The 15818-nt window shown below is 37.0% G+C and overlaps 1 protein-coding gene across 1 annotated transcript in view; it reads right to left on the bottom strand.

Moving 5' to 3' along the window:
* LOC108236702 (thymocyte selection-associated high mobility group box protein TOX-like) overlaps positions 1-15818 on the bottom strand; it is an 84738-nt gene that overhangs the window by 48905 nt on the left and 20015 nt on the right. The window contains 1 exon segment of the mRNA XM_017417563.2: positions 6470-6547. Coding sequence (XP_017273052.1) covers positions 6470-6547 — 78 coding nt within the window.

The raw sequence follows: 15818 nt of genomic DNA, 5'->3' as shown, positions 1-15818 counted from the left end.
CAGGGCCTCTTCCTGGGTGTGAGAGTTTGATCCTGCACACACAATCACGTTTGCACCACAATCACACAACTTGTTCACACACAGCTGCAGTACCACTGGGGTCACATCTACTGTACTATCACCCAGTCACTTATGTGTCCCCACCTTTAGCAGCTGCATGAGTCATTTTCATATGCAAAACGCAATTTATGTTTATGTGGCGTGCATCAGAGCGCAGCAGTGGAGAAGAGCAGCTTTCTGTGTCTCCCAGGTGGATTTTTATGGGAGATCTTTGGAGATCTGTGGCATAGATCCAGCTGCCTTCAGGAACATGAGATGATTTAGCGTTACATTAATAACTTCTTTGAAGGCGTTGAAAGACAAGCAGCTTTCTGGTTTTAATGAAAAGAATAGTTTGGCTCATTGTCAGCTCGTCAGCTTCACGCTAAACACAAAAACACACAACACATTTTTCATGAGATAAGAAGCAGATATAACAAAAAAAAAGAAGGTTTAACCACTTCCGACTTCACCTATGTTTTGGGATGTGCAAAGATTAAAAAGAGACCAGTTAAAGCTCTCATTCATCCCCTTTTGCTGTTGCTGCACTGGAGCGACCACAAAACAGAACCAACAGCCAGAAACAGAGATGCGAGAGGAGATTGAGCGTGTGGGGAGGTGGTGTGGAGTGGGGGCGAGGGGCAGGTGGGTTTGTGCAATAAGAAAAACCCAAAAAATTAAATGAAATAAAAAAGATGGTTTTGTTTCTACTATGAACCTGAGTTCACAACCTTTCGCAGAAGGATAAAAATCTAAACGGATGAGAGCTCAGAACTTTCTTTTTGTAGTTTGAGAGTTAGATGAGATTTTCTAATTTCATTTTCTGTTTTGATAACTGTTAATATTATGTCAGTTATAGTTTACTTTAAAAAAACAGTGCAGTATTACTTAAGATTTTGTGTAAAATTATAACTACCATCCTTAGATTTTGCTTGTAAGGCATCATTACAATTTTATCTTTTACCTGATAATAATAATCAGCACAGCAGTAACTTGGTTTAACAAAAACACCAAGTGTGTAATTGTTCTAAAGTAAGTCTTAATGTTTCTGATGCTTTTTTTTTCATTTTCTTTTTTTTTAGAAAACAAATCTATATAACTTTAGATTTTAATGTCTGTACTTTTCTTTCTATACATAGTTTCCATGTGACATCACACTTCTGGACACTTCCCCTTCTGTCTCCATTGCCATAGGCAATAGCGGAAACATTTTTTTTTTTTTCAATTACAAACTATTTTTGACTGTAATCGCAATGGTCATTTTATGTCGGGTTAAAGGATGTTCCACCCACGCAGAGAGTTCAGTAAATCATAGTTTTCACTACATTCCAAAACTCAGGAAACACGGAGGAGCTCAAACAGAGGAGTTGAGTCTGGCTCGCACAAGCATCAACCTTCAAAGACATCTAGAATCTGCTCGGACCACTTTTATTCCTGTAAAGTAACACTTAACAAAACAAAAGTTCTGTTAAGTAATGTTCAAGTTCATGAGTTAGAACGTCTCCACTGTAGATTACTCAGCTATGCTATGTGCTGAACCCCAAAGCATAACAATTAGCACATCAATAAAAAATTGCCCTTTTGAATCATAGTTACAAATAAAGCGCTGGCACCATTTTAGGTCTGATCTACAAACACACTGTCGACAAGGTATGCCTACATGTACAAGTATGATACTGCCATCACTTACCCTGCCAGTCACCAGAACTTTGTTATTAACATGGAGAGTTCGGACATCCTTTACAAACTCATTGAGACCCTGATTTTATGAGTCCAATGTCAAACTCGTCCAACATTTCCTTTCTTTTTTCACCTCATACAGTAAAGATCTTCTCCCTATATTTTTCCCTTGCACATTGGTCAAGAATAAATATCTGGATTTAGTTTGCTTTGAAGACATTGTTGTCTAGCGCTTACCTACCAACATGGTGAAAATATCGCATTGCGCTCCTCCGGCCAAGATTTATGGGAACTATGTATTACATTAAAGTGGCTTCAATCAATATACATCACAAAGACACATTTGAGTTTGTCCATTTAAATCAAGTTTGTCATGTTTTGAACAGAAAACAATCTGCAGTTTCAACATTTCAGCTCAATATTTTGGTTTCCCTGCTGCAACTTCTCTACCTCAGTCAGCATCAAAAAAGGGTTTAGAGTTAAAGTGTTCAAGAAAACATCTATTTTTAAATTTATTTTGTTTGATATATACTTTTCTAACAATATATGCACACACAAAAAATCCCAATTAGTCATTTAAATTAAAAATAGAAAACAATTTACAACCACTAATAAATACTTTTAATCCTCAATGAAGCAAGTTTAATTTTAGTGCATCACACCTCTCATCAACCACAAATAATAAAAAAAGGGATGGGACACGCCTACATTGGAACTACTACAGGGATAACTTCAATCTATTTTTTTCAACCAGACCAGAATTTGCAAAATGATAACACTCTGTTAGAGAGGGACTGAAACTGACTGAAACCATGCACTCATTAGGAAATTATTTACTAAAGTAATGCCATTCTGTAATAAATGTTTATTAAAACAGGTTTTTAAAATCACAGAAGTCGAATAAAATGCAGGTTTAAAGCATTTTCTCATCGGCCCTTCATTGACATCTTGATGCCCCATCTGGTCTTAGTTGGCTATGCTAACTTTAGCCATTATTTGACCCTGATGCTAAAAAATAAATCTTCCTATGACCATCAGAGGGTTTTTGTTAAATTATTGCAAATTAATTTATTGCCTCTGTCATCCTGTTTTCCACCCAACCATCACCTCTTAGCCTACTGTTACCAGTTCAATAAAAATCAATGAAACAGTTCAATGTTTCCATAAAGCTAAGTAAAAGCTAAGTCTAGCCAAAAGCAGAATAAATATTTGACCTTTCTGTGAACTTGGCATGATCCCAAATTAATGCTCATCATATATTCAAAATGATGGATAAATAGTTCACCGTTGGCTGACATTTTTGCCAAAATAACTTCACAGGTGCTTGTGTTTCTTTCTGGTAAAAACAGCCAAACTTGTTTTAGCATAAAAGCTTCTCTGCACCTTGACTTGGTGGCAGAGATGTGGTTGCTCTGTCTTAGGGAGGTGTGAACGCACGTTAAATTGTGTATCATCAGTGCCATCAGACTGTCTTTGCAGTAACTAAAGCAGAGTGCAAAAGAGGTCACAAGCGTTGTGAGCCACGTGTGAGCAACATGTGCTAAGGTATGAAAGAAAAGGAACATGTCAGACCAAAGTGCCACCCACATGGCCTTCCTCATCCTGCTGTGGTGGTCTTCAACGGCCTGCCTTCTCACCAGTGTTGGGAAACACTTTATTGGCAACAATCAAAATAGCATGAAAGTAATTAGTTACAGTGTCAGCAAGTGTTTTGGTGCACATATCAACAAGAACAGTAGTTCTCCCACAAGTCTACCAGACACATACTACACTTCAGTGTGAAATAAATGAATGTGTGTGTTTGACGGACCACACATAGGTGTATCTGTACAGTTTGAGTTTCTGCCTGTGAGGTTTTAAGAGAGGACGCAGAGCGCAAGCCACTTCTAACTGACTGGGATACACAGTGATAAAAGAAGATAAAGGGCACAGTAAACGTCACATTACCCCAGCCCTTTGCTTCTGCTCACCACAGCATCAGATAACTGCAGCAGGAGGGAAAAAAAAAGTCTGGTTTCCTCTAGCATATAATTGGTTATCTTATTGCAATCTACTGCTCTTTTGGCTTCGCAGAATACAGAATAAAAGAGCAGAAGAAAAAGAAGAAAATAAGTCTCAAATGTGACTGTTTGGCTATAAATGAAAAAAAAAAAGCCATTATGAAGCACAGAGATCCATCCGTCTTGTTATTTAGATGTTGACATGCTGTGAACTCAAATGTGCAACAATAATCCTGGACAGGACAACTACTATGAAAAAGTAGGATGTAGGATCGCTTCCATACAATAATAACTATAGTACAATATTTGCACGTTACCAGTTTAAAGTTTTTTGAATCTGACTTGAAAAAGAAAACTGTAGTACTTATTCTAAAATTGTTTAGAAAAGGATCTATGTTATGTCTTGTATATGTTTCATTATTAGCACTGTTTGTGTAAAATAAGCTATGCATATTATTACAATGATATTATAACTTTTATTTCACCAAGAAAAATCTAAATCGAGTCAGAGATTTTAGCCATTACAAAGATAGTCACAAGGCTAATACATAACTACACATAAAGACATGAGAAATGCAAAGTGAAATATAAAATATAAGTGAATGAGAATGATCTGATAAGTCATAAAATCACAGAAAAAAAACAACAACATCAATATTTAACATATGCCTGGATAAAAAGTATAAATCATTTTAAGCATCCACCTCTAAATCATATAAAACTGATTTCAGGTGATTTAAATCAGTTTCTTTTAATTTTAAGCCCATTTAAAGCTGATTCCATGCAAAGTGAGCAGCACAGCTAAAATGCCATTTTCCCAGTTCAGCATGGGCTCTGGGAACACATAGCAGGAGTTAATTGTGTTTGCAAAAGCAATGACATCCCCAGCTTTGATTAAGCATGCAGATCTTTAAACATGGAGGGAGCAAAACTAAAAGCATTAATGAATATAGCAGTTTCTGTGTTTACATAAAGATATCAGCCAACACATGTATACAACAAACAAATAAAGGATATTTAAAATGAAAAATAGTTTTAACATGCAGGCATGCAAATTCCAATAATCCAGCTCAGACATGACTGTTGTAAGCCTGTTTTTAACCCTGAATGGAAGACATGTTTTTATATTGCAATAAAAGTTCTAATGTTATCATTTTTTCTAGATGTTGAAAATGAGGTGTAAGATAAAACAACCACCTGCTAGAATTTTAAGAACTTTTCAGAAACATGGAAAGTTAATATCAGAACCCTGACAAGTGGTAAGATTTGGTAAGATATTTTTCTTTTAAATAAAGAGCGTCATGAGTTTTTATTTTGGTGATAAACAAGTTTTAGGTCATACAAGTTGCTTTGAACTTTCCCTAATGGAAGTTACAGGTCATAGATGGTCAAATACAGGCCAAGAAGGATACCAGGGTATCATCTGCATAAAAGTGAAAATTTGCAGAAGAAACTTTATAATTAGGAGTTTCATATATGTAATGAATAGGAGAAGTCCCAGGACTGACCCCTGGGGGACACCCTTGCTTACACTAAACCAGATGTTATGTTTTGTCTGTACAGACTGAGGTTTAAAAGACAATTTAACTTGATTTAAAAAAAAAACAGATTTGTAAAGATTTTATATATAAGTGGTAAAGGTACATTCAGGATCAAATTAATGTACATTTTACCACGAATGCCCTTGAAAGTTTGACCTTCCTGTAACAGTTAGAGGCGTATTTCACACCTTTGAATGGTTTCACACATATTCCAACTTCTGATGTCATCTGTAGGTTCTTGTAAAACAGTCACCTTTTATTACAAATACATGCGATACTTTAGTTGTGTGATGAAGGAAATAATTACTTTTTTCACAAAAACTAACCTCACATTTATGTATAAAACATAAACTGTCTCTAATGTGTTTGTGTAGTTTAAATGAGTTTTTGTTTTTTAGTTATTGAAAAAGTTTCCCTGTCAGCTAAATTTGTGTCTTGCCTTGTTTATCAAAGGTGCACAAAATTTTGTAACATTTCTTTAATGGTAAATTCAACTAAAATGCTTAATAAACCTTTAGGGTTTATTAAGACACAAACTAGACAAGGTCTCTATCTTTCTGTAGTCCAGAATATTAGACAAAACATTCTTTTATACAAAAACGTCCAACTAAAAAGTAACTACAGTTTACTCAACTTTACCTGAGATAACTATGCTGTATTTGTGCTTTAGTTAATTTTAGCTGCTTTGTCTTTCTTATTCAGATTGAACGTTTAATTGGGTTTATGGTTCTGAATAGTTTCAATGTTCTTCTATGGCTTCGACTTTAAATAGAATAAATATTTTTGTAGCGTCTCATTTGGAGTTGCACTTGCAGAAGATTTTTGAAACTCAACACTGGCTACACAAAGTCCGGAGTGAATTGTCCAGCACAAAGGAGATTTTTGATGAATATTAAATTGTCTCATTATCTACCTACAATGGTTGGACAGAGGCATTGTTTGGGTTTTAGCAGAGTGAATTTCATACATGCAAATTAGAACCCCACAGAATCACATTATTTCTGAATCTGACTGGCTGTTCAACAGGTAAAGCTGATCAATACGTGCATCTTGGTGAAATATTTCTACCCACGAAGAGTAATTTTACCTCAAATCTAGTGATAGACAGTTTGGGCTCTCTAAAATTCTGCAGGTTAGTGCCTTCATGTTTGCGTTTCCAAATCGGATGAGGTTCTGAGAGAAATGGGGATTTTAGCGACTGTATCTCACCATAGAAATGGCCAGTCTTTTCCTAGATGGATTGATGCCTGATGGGGGGACAGTGTGGAGCCTAACACTGTACTGGGCCTGTGGTTAGAGACAGACAGCAGGTAAAGGAAGAGAAAGAGAGGACAAAAGTAGGGAAGGAAACAAGATGCCAGGGCTTTAGTTAACAAGGTACAAGCAGGGCATTAGTAAAGAACCTTTCTCCTTTTTTCCTGTTGCTTTGCTCTCCTGTCACTCCCAGCAAACGAATGGAGGGGGAGGAGTAATGACACGAGAGTTACATAGTGATTTTATGCAGCGCTCTGCTGGGGGAAGAATGGAGGTTAATGAGCTGACATCCCCTCCACCCCCGAACATGCCTCCTCCCCTTCCACACCGCCCTTCTCTCCTACAAACACTGACAAGCATATTATATACAAAAGCCCTACAAAAGAGTGGCAATGAGCCAAGGAGAACAAAAAATCATCAAGGGTCAGGAGTAAAGTTTACACTTTCTCTATGTATAGTTTATACAGATAATTACCAACAGCAAGCTTACGGATTTCTTGTTTGTTTGTTTAGTGGGTGTGTATTTTAAGTACAACTTTCAAACCTGAACTAAAGCTGTCATGATAAAGCAATTTTAGTGGAAAATTAAGTATATAAAAATAACTGTTGTATTGATTTTTATGTTGATGCAACTACTGTAGTATACGCTAATGTGAGCTATTTTTGGAAATGAATAAACAATAAATAAGTAAATAAATAAGATCTGTTTGCCTTTAAGTCTCACAGAAAAAGCTGTAAACTCCAAAAATAAGTAAGTTTAAAAACTTTTATCAAATAGTGGAAAATTATGCAGAAGTAAAACAATTCCTACTACTTCTTATACCAGTGAAGGACTATGATTACAACAAATAGGCAAACGTTTTTACAGTTTGCACCAGTAGTTACCATTGCACCAATTAATGGTTGATTATAAGAGATTTTTTGTTTGTTTGTCTTTCTCTTAGCAAAATATCTCATGAACCACTCAACAGATTTTAACGAAACTCTCAAAAAGTATTGTTGCCACAGCTAATCAGCTTTATCAAACACAAAAGATGCTTATGACTCAGCCAGTTTGACAATTGGTGTGGTAATAGCTGAGAGTCGTCCCCATCCGGTGGGGGATATGCATTCTTTTCAAGGACTGCTAGTTTTACTCAACTAATGTAATCAATCTACAGCAATTTAATTAAAGACAACATCTACAGGAAGCGTAGTCTACAAATGAATAAAAATTCAAAGTTTACAAACTTGCAAATACTGTTACCTAAATTATTAAAATGAAGCAAAAGTCTGGTAGATGAGAAATTAGAGAAGCAATAAAATCCAAACTTGAATGCCAAGAAGAGCAAAAGTGAGTAAAATTAATGGAGCTTGTTTTTGTTCTCACTGGTCATTTTGGAAGTATACTGGAGTACAATAACGACTCTGCTGTGACCTGGTAAATGACAAAGACCACTAAGTTTGAAGAATTGGAGACAAACGGCAGCATGAGCTGTTTTCAGGTTATGTGACACCCCTATGTCTTTAAACTTCTCCTTCTGTGGTCCCTGAATGCGTCTTCTAAATGTCAGTATAAAGGCTGACTTATTACCAAAGTGGAAAAAGCTTGGTTAAGATTCAAGCACAACTGTCACTACTCAAGTTGCATTGCCAGAGTGACTAAAAAAAAGCCCACCCACAATTGTTACAATCTTACTAAAAACACAATTGTAAGGTTAATAGAGACAGACTTTTATTCCCACACCACAGACCACAGTTTAAAAGAATCATGTTATTACAGAGCAAAGAGTGCTGTGAAAAACCATTTAGACTTTCAGATGCTCCCCCATTTCTTGGTTGTCACATAGAGACGGGTGGGTGTCAATGTTAAATAAAAACCTCACTGCCCTTTAAGTTGCATCACCAGAAAACCCAAAATGTACAGATGAACGCTTTTAAGAAACTGCCTGAGCTGAAGCATGCACAGACAAAAAGATATGGCACGGAGATTCAAAAAATAATAACATTCACCAGTTAAATATGCTGAATGCATGTTTATCTAAACAAACTGCATTTGCATGAGCCTGACTGACAATAAATACACAGAAGCAGGTGCAGGAAACATTACCATCAGGTAAATTTTGTTTGTTTAATAATGAGACATCCAAAGACTGATACTGTTTTATTTATGCATGACCTTGCCCTCTCTATTCAAATGACAAAATACTAGTCTGCTGCATGTTTGGCTGTCAGCTACATCACACTGATTCAGGAGAGGCAGAATGCTACCATTTCACTTCCAAATTTGAGCTATCTATTTACTGTATACATATATAGAAATTTTAGTATCCTGTTGTTGCCAATGTACATAAACTTACTCAAATAAAATACGGAAGAGCTAAACCAAAAGCAGAAATAGAACTGATAATGGAACAGCAAAACACTCTCAAAGGGCTTGGAGAACAATAGAAGAAGAACAGCTAGTCATTAGCACCCATTGTGAATCTTTCGAGTGAGTAATTTGTGGAAAGCCTTGTGCGTTTTAAATAAAATAAATTGAAGAGCCCTAAGAACACAAACTCTATAAAATAATAACAAGAATTTCACCTCAGCACTATCTGGGTCTCTCAATTATTTACAACTAATGAAGTGCCTCAGGCCATATTCCACAATATCAACCATCCCAGTGAGGTTAAATCAGCTCGCTCAAATACTTAAACACATTTAGTCAGTTATGCAAAATGTCCGTTATATGAAAAGGATGGAGACGTCAAACTTTCTGACTCTCATTTCATAAGCTCTGAGCCTTTTCAAAATGTTTTGGGAAAATGATCCAGTAGATTAAAAAAACAAACAAATTAATACTCTGTACAGTGCTATGAAAGGTATAATAAAAATGGTCGTATCGTGGTGTCCTCCATTGATACAGAATCATTTCAGGAATTAGTTATGCAGCAATTGCAGTTTTATTCATTTTTTGCATTCATGCATGTAAGAGTGCTTAAGCAAGTGTTCAGAAGTTCAACAATTCTTCTCCTTCGCTCAGTCAAGTTAAAAAAATAACCATGTCTGTTATGTAACAAGGTAGTTTTACTGGTTTGAATCAATTCCACAATATCTAAATGTAATCAGTCTTTAGTTGTAACTATACCAGACTGAAATTGAGGTGCAAAAAATCCAAATTCCTCGACAGCTGGTAAATTCCTATAAGGAAAAAAAAACAAGCAAAAAAAAAAAAAGCAAGAAAGAAGTGAGGGGGAGAGTTTGAAAGAAAACATATATACTATTTTCATTTCAACTGCTTTAGGGATTAAGGCTTGAGGCTCTAGGAAAAAAAACTGCATTAAAATAATCCACCATTTGCATGTTTTATCTCACAAAGGAGGCTCACATAGACACACATGTAAACCAACCCCCAACGCCCCTCCCTACCTTCTCTTCCTCGCTCCCCTCCCCCATTCTGGGTGAGCACAAATGCACACACACACAAGCTCAAATGCACGGCGCACACATACACACTGTCATCATTAAACACACACACCCGCGTGCACACACACACGCATGCACACATTGAGATCAACCTGCTGCCATCTGCTCTACGAGCTCTGTACAATCCTTGCAGAATACATTATTCACTGCAATACATCACATCACATTTCCTCAATGTCATAGCCTTGTGCTGAAGAAGACTGAGAGAGAATGGAGGAGAGGGGAGAGCAAAACATCTATTGTACTGGCGAAAGAAAGAGACAAGATTTGGCCTGTTATGTGGTAGAGTGGCAGAGAAAATTAAATACACGTTTAGTTGACTTTTAGGTGAAACAAGGCTGTCAGCGAAACATGTTCCTTTTTCTTCCACCAGCTAAGATTAGGATTCCAAACAAAGAGGTTAGTGCATGAGAACGAAGGATAACAGCTACCGACAGAAAGGGGTGCACACACAGTGAGAAAAGTACAGAACCAGGAGGATCTGCAGCCTGAAAAACTTTAAGTTCTGCTCACTTTCACTTGTGACACTTTTTGTTTCTTATTGTTCCCAAATCCTAGAACCTCAGGAATCACTGCCACACCTGATTTAAATTAATGGATATTGCACTTCTGCTGATTTTGATAAAGGTGATTCAGTAGTTTTAACAGATCTCAGGTGTTATAACGAAGGCTGCATGCAAGTTATCTGTCAAAGACGTGCAAAAGCAAAACGGCCTCTAAATAGAACACAGCCATCAGCAACACAGGTCTATGACGTGTGTTGAAACACTGTCAAAAATACATATATTTTTTCCCAGAAGTGTTAAGCCTCTCACATTAACAGAATATAAGATATAGACATAGCTACCGAGTTTGAATTATAAAGCCCTTGAGGAAAAATTGTAGGTGCAATTCCTTTGACAGCCACTAAATACAAATCCTTCTAGACTCAAATTAAAATGCCTTAGTATCTCTAATTAAATAACATCAAGTCACAGAGCAATTATATCTAAGGACAGCACAAACGCAGGAGCAAGATATTAATTTAGAACATTCTAGCAATGTACATTTCTGCACATAAGAAACCCATGGCTTCACAACACAAATAGTTTGTAAAACAGTAATTTTTTCTACATTTATGGATTTTTATTCATATTTATGGACAAGTTCTAGCGTAAGGAAATAACAGACAGAAATGAGAAAAAGAGCAACAGAACAGCAAGATTAAGTTGTTGTTTTACATTTGTATATAGGCCTACCCTAAATATTTGCATTTTGGCAGCACATAGCACGAGCAGTTCAAAATATTTTACATTTTGTATAAAGCATAAAATATATTAAAATCACAAATTTGTGCTGGCCAAATTTTAACTACTAGTTCAAAGTATTGGAATATAACTTATTCACACTATTTATTATCATCCAAAAAAAACCCAACAAAAACAATTTATGTGCATATTATTGTTGTAACTACAGTTTTCCTGATGGGAAAAAAAAAAGACTCAAGCCCCAAAACATAACAATGACATCCAGACATTCATAAGTGCTCTGTTTTTACTCTACATGCCAGAAACATCTGATTCAGACATTTTGTGTTGCTCTGTGTATTCTGGACAAGTTGTGCTGTCCACAAACTGCTATGAGTTAAAGTGGCTGGAGTCATATTTTTCAGGGTTTACAAAGCAAACATTTGACTTACAATTGCCAGATGGTGAAATGGTGAGAGCAAAATGCACAGAAAAAGTGACTTCATCAGAGTAATTGGTTTTGGACTTTACTGGCTGTTGCTGGCTTTGGCTACAGAAGTGACATTTGTTATTAAGATACAGCCAGTTTTATCAAATAAAGCAGTTCCAGACAGTTATTATGCATTATTCAAACCACTTTCTGATGCATTGTTACGTGTATTATTTACTTTATCACATTTGTTTTCTTATTCCTTTTGATAAAATAGAAATACACAATTGCATGATAGGTAGATGCTGGGTTTGTTTACTGTACACGGCTCTCCCTGCGTCTGTTTTTTGTGTGCAAATCCTGAACATGTTTGTGAATATGTGTGTGTGTGTGTGTGTGTGTTGACTCTGGGCTGAGGTTGTGCAGAGAGAGCGAACAGCTGGCAGGCCCACACTTGACTACGTATTGACCTGCTTTGCATTCACCTGTTATTCAGCCAAACCTAATGTTTCCACTTGGCGCTGCTGCAGCTGAGCTGCAATTAACCTCGTTGTGAGTGCAAGGCAAGCAAGTCTTAAGTAATTTGTCAAAGCAGTTTGTCGAACTTCAGTAAATGTCACTTTACCAAAAATGAATTGTTTTTTGGGGTTTAATTTTCACCCTTTGAAGAGGAGAGAGGCAAGTTTTGCACAAAAAACAACCCACATGCTAACCTTTCTCAGATTTACAATAGCTGTAAATGTAGGCTAAATTCAAAGAGCATTTTATGTTTTTAATGTCTCTAGGTTTTCAAAAGGTTGCACAGAATCTCCTGATTGCAGATAACTCGCCTTTAAAAGATGCCATTTGTATATTTAAATTATCTGAATTGGAGAAAGAACGGCTGCATCCAACACTTTCCTTATCTGCACTTCACTCCTCCACTTTGCCTTGTCTCTGTCTTTTTTCCCACACTCCATTCCCCCCTCCCTCCTCTTTTCCCAGATGCCCTCTCAGCTCTTGTCTGTGTTTGGGCTGCGACTGCGAGGGGTCACTGCCTGCCTTGTCTCACACGTGGAACTCTGTGTGAATGTGTGTGTGTGTGTGAAAGAAAGAGACAGATCACAGTTATTGGATAATTATATGAATGAGAGTGTAAGAACATGAGGGGGGAGGGGGAGAAAAGAAGTGTGGAAGTGTGTGAATTTATCTCAGTGTGTGAGTGCCTTTCCCACAGTGTGTGTCTCAAAGTGTTTGAGTGTGTACACTTGTCTGTGTGTGTGTGCCTTGCAAAGCTCAGTGCCAGGTCTCTCTAATGAGTCTGTCAGGGGCTGTTAGCGACGGCGTGCTCCCCTGGCTCAGCGCACTCCTACAGACACACTGTGATTAGCCGGGCCAACGGCACGCCACCGGGCCAGATTAAACACTCACCATGCCGCCAGGGAACACACACATACACACACACACAGACATTAGAGTAAGGAATACGCTCAGTCCACAGACAAGCATACAGAGACACACAGCTTCATCTACATTGCGCCTATTAGTCTGATGTGATACAGTAACACATACTTGCCCTCCAGAGCCAGGTGTTGATGGTTTTGGAATTAAAGATTAATGAGAAACATAAACAAAACACAAGCCATCTATGACACCGGGAAGAAAACGTGAGCATTTCATTATGCTGCCCGCCGTTATTGAATTCTTGTCTGCCACTAATTTTGAACATCACTTAGAATCAAGGCCAGCCCTTCTGGCTCCAACAGCTTTCAACATCTTCATTAAAGCGACATGATTCACTAATTACAGGTAATTACCCTTTAATGAGCAGCCCAGATGAATGAGAAGATATGCAGAAGAGGGCAGGCATGGCTGCACATCATTTTTCATTCCTCTAAAGCGCCATAAGAGGACTCTGCTGACTCGGTGTTACAGCTTGACCATTATTTGGTTTTCTGTTTGGAAAGGAAGAGCTTGAGCATCAAATATCTTTTATTAGGAGAGTAACAATCAGTTATTTGACCATTTTAACCCGATTTGTTTATCTGTCTGCATACACATGTGGGCAGGTTTGGTTCTGTCGAGGTTTTTCTTTAACTTAAAAAGCCAATAGGCTTTTTTTCTTGTTTATTTCTCATTTAAGGAGGTACTCAATTCAAACTGAAAATTGATAGAGGAACTGCACCGAGTTCCTCTATTTATGTGAATTAAACATGCAACATGCAAATCACTCCCCCTATCCTCCCTCTCGAGGGTTTTTAGAGTCTTTATTAGCCTCGTCTATGAGAGATGTTTTGGTCATAAGGTCACACATCACAAACTTTGCCCACAACAGACAACTATTCAGCTATACATGCATTAGTGTTACAGCTTTCTAAAACTCATTGTTCATCATACAAAACATTTACATGTGCCTTAAGGTGTTGCTTTTGACTGCAAATTGTATTTATATGTTTATTTAAATGCATTTTCATGTCATTAAAAAACAAGTTGGCAATTTTCCAGTCTGTCAAGCCAGTCAAGACACCACCAACAAGCCCTCAGCTGATGATTTAAATACAAAAAGTCCTAATGTTGATCATACTAATGACTATAAACTGTAGGTTATTTAACTTAAAAGTACTGTTCTGATTAAATGATGAGTACTATCTGTTGTTGGTCATGGTAGTTTTGATGGTCGATTGTGTGTATTATTGTTTTATCACATCTTTAGAACAATTTAGGTTCTGAACACTAACCTTGTGGTGGACCAGAAGTTCTCATATGGACCTGTCTTTTCCTAAAAAGACAAATGTAATTTCTGTGGTGAATGTTAGCCCTTAGGTGTGAAATAAAGCTCAAGATTATTGGAGTACCTACCCAGTTGGTTAAAAAAAACATAGAATGGAGCTTCTGATATGCTGTCTACAATAAACAAAAGCCCAATAAAACTGGAAGGTTTCTGCATTTTTTTATGTTTAGTATGATAAAATGTGTTTCTGAAGACAATTACTGTTTAATGAGAACAATCATAAAACTGAGTTGTAATATTGTGGTGAATGTTTCTTTGTACAAGTATGTTTGTCTATATGGCTCTCTGCAGCTACATTTTACTAATGCCATAAAGTTGCAACAGTTGAGGAGAGATGAGATGAAAATGAAGATTGAGTTTGATGACTGAAGTGGGCGGGTGAAAGGCAACAGAAGCTTATGCAGTATGGCGTAATGCTGTACAAACATAAAACAATTTTGAGAATGGGTGTGATCCAAGAACCAAGACTGTTTCTGTTTTGCTAGCCTGTTTCTCAGAAAGAGTACGGAAAAAGTTGAAGAAATGTCATAACTTGATGGAGACATTGAGCATAGACAGACAAAAAACATATAAAATCTTGCTGCAAATCTAAAACGCTTTCTCTAAAACAGCAACAAAAGGAAAATACACATTGAAGGGAAGTGACACGTCAACCACATACACTGTATTAAGTTGTATTTGTAGGTACAGTTTAATAAACGTTTTGTGTTGGTGAACAAATATCCAGATAATATCCAGCATACAGCCCTCAATAGTCTGCTATAATGTCCTTAAAACTGACAAACCAGTGATCAACTGGAGGAACACATGCAGCGATGACCACGATACCAACAACACATCTGGGTTTTTCCAAGGTTAGCATTTAGAGGTAATACTACTAACAATGTTAAGAAGTGAGAGGTGTAACACGTTTTAAATGTAAGGGGTTAAAGAGGGGAGTTTTTCTAACTGCGACGGTGTAGGAGGTGCAGACTGTAAACTCAAAACAAAAGGATGTTCATTGTTCAGTTGCTGTTTAACAAGAGGAAATGTTTTTTTTTTGTTTTGTTTTGTTTTGTTTTTTTCTCTGCTGCTGTCTCAGAAACCAGCAAGTGAAAATGAGCTTGATCTAATAACTTGCCAAACAAGGAGGTTTCTTATCTTGGGTGTAAAATAAAAAAAAAAGTCCCTACATGAACTGCACCAATTTTCCTCTCTTTCTGATTCTACTCCTCCCCCTCTCTTACCGTCTCTTGTGCCAAGTGGCCTATTTTTACCTCTCCATGTGGTATATCATGGTTTTCCTTGTTACCACCACGTTTCCTGTCATCATTGTGTAGGTACTGTTGCAGTTACTGAAATGGTACTGACACTGTTGTCTAACTGCTTCTCTTTCTTCTTAGATGTGGTCAAAGATCTTTGTCTTCACATACATGGCAGTGTGGCCTT

The sequence above is a fragment of the Kryptolebias marmoratus genome, linkage group LG8 (genome assembly GCF_001649575.2).
Source record: "Kryptolebias marmoratus isolate JLee-2015 linkage group LG8, ASM164957v2, whole genome shotgun sequence".
Lineage (NCBI taxonomy): Eukaryota > Metazoa > Chordata > Actinopteri > Cyprinodontiformes > Rivulidae > Kryptolebias > Kryptolebias marmoratus.
This window is presented reverse-complemented; position numbering and strand designations above follow the sequence as displayed.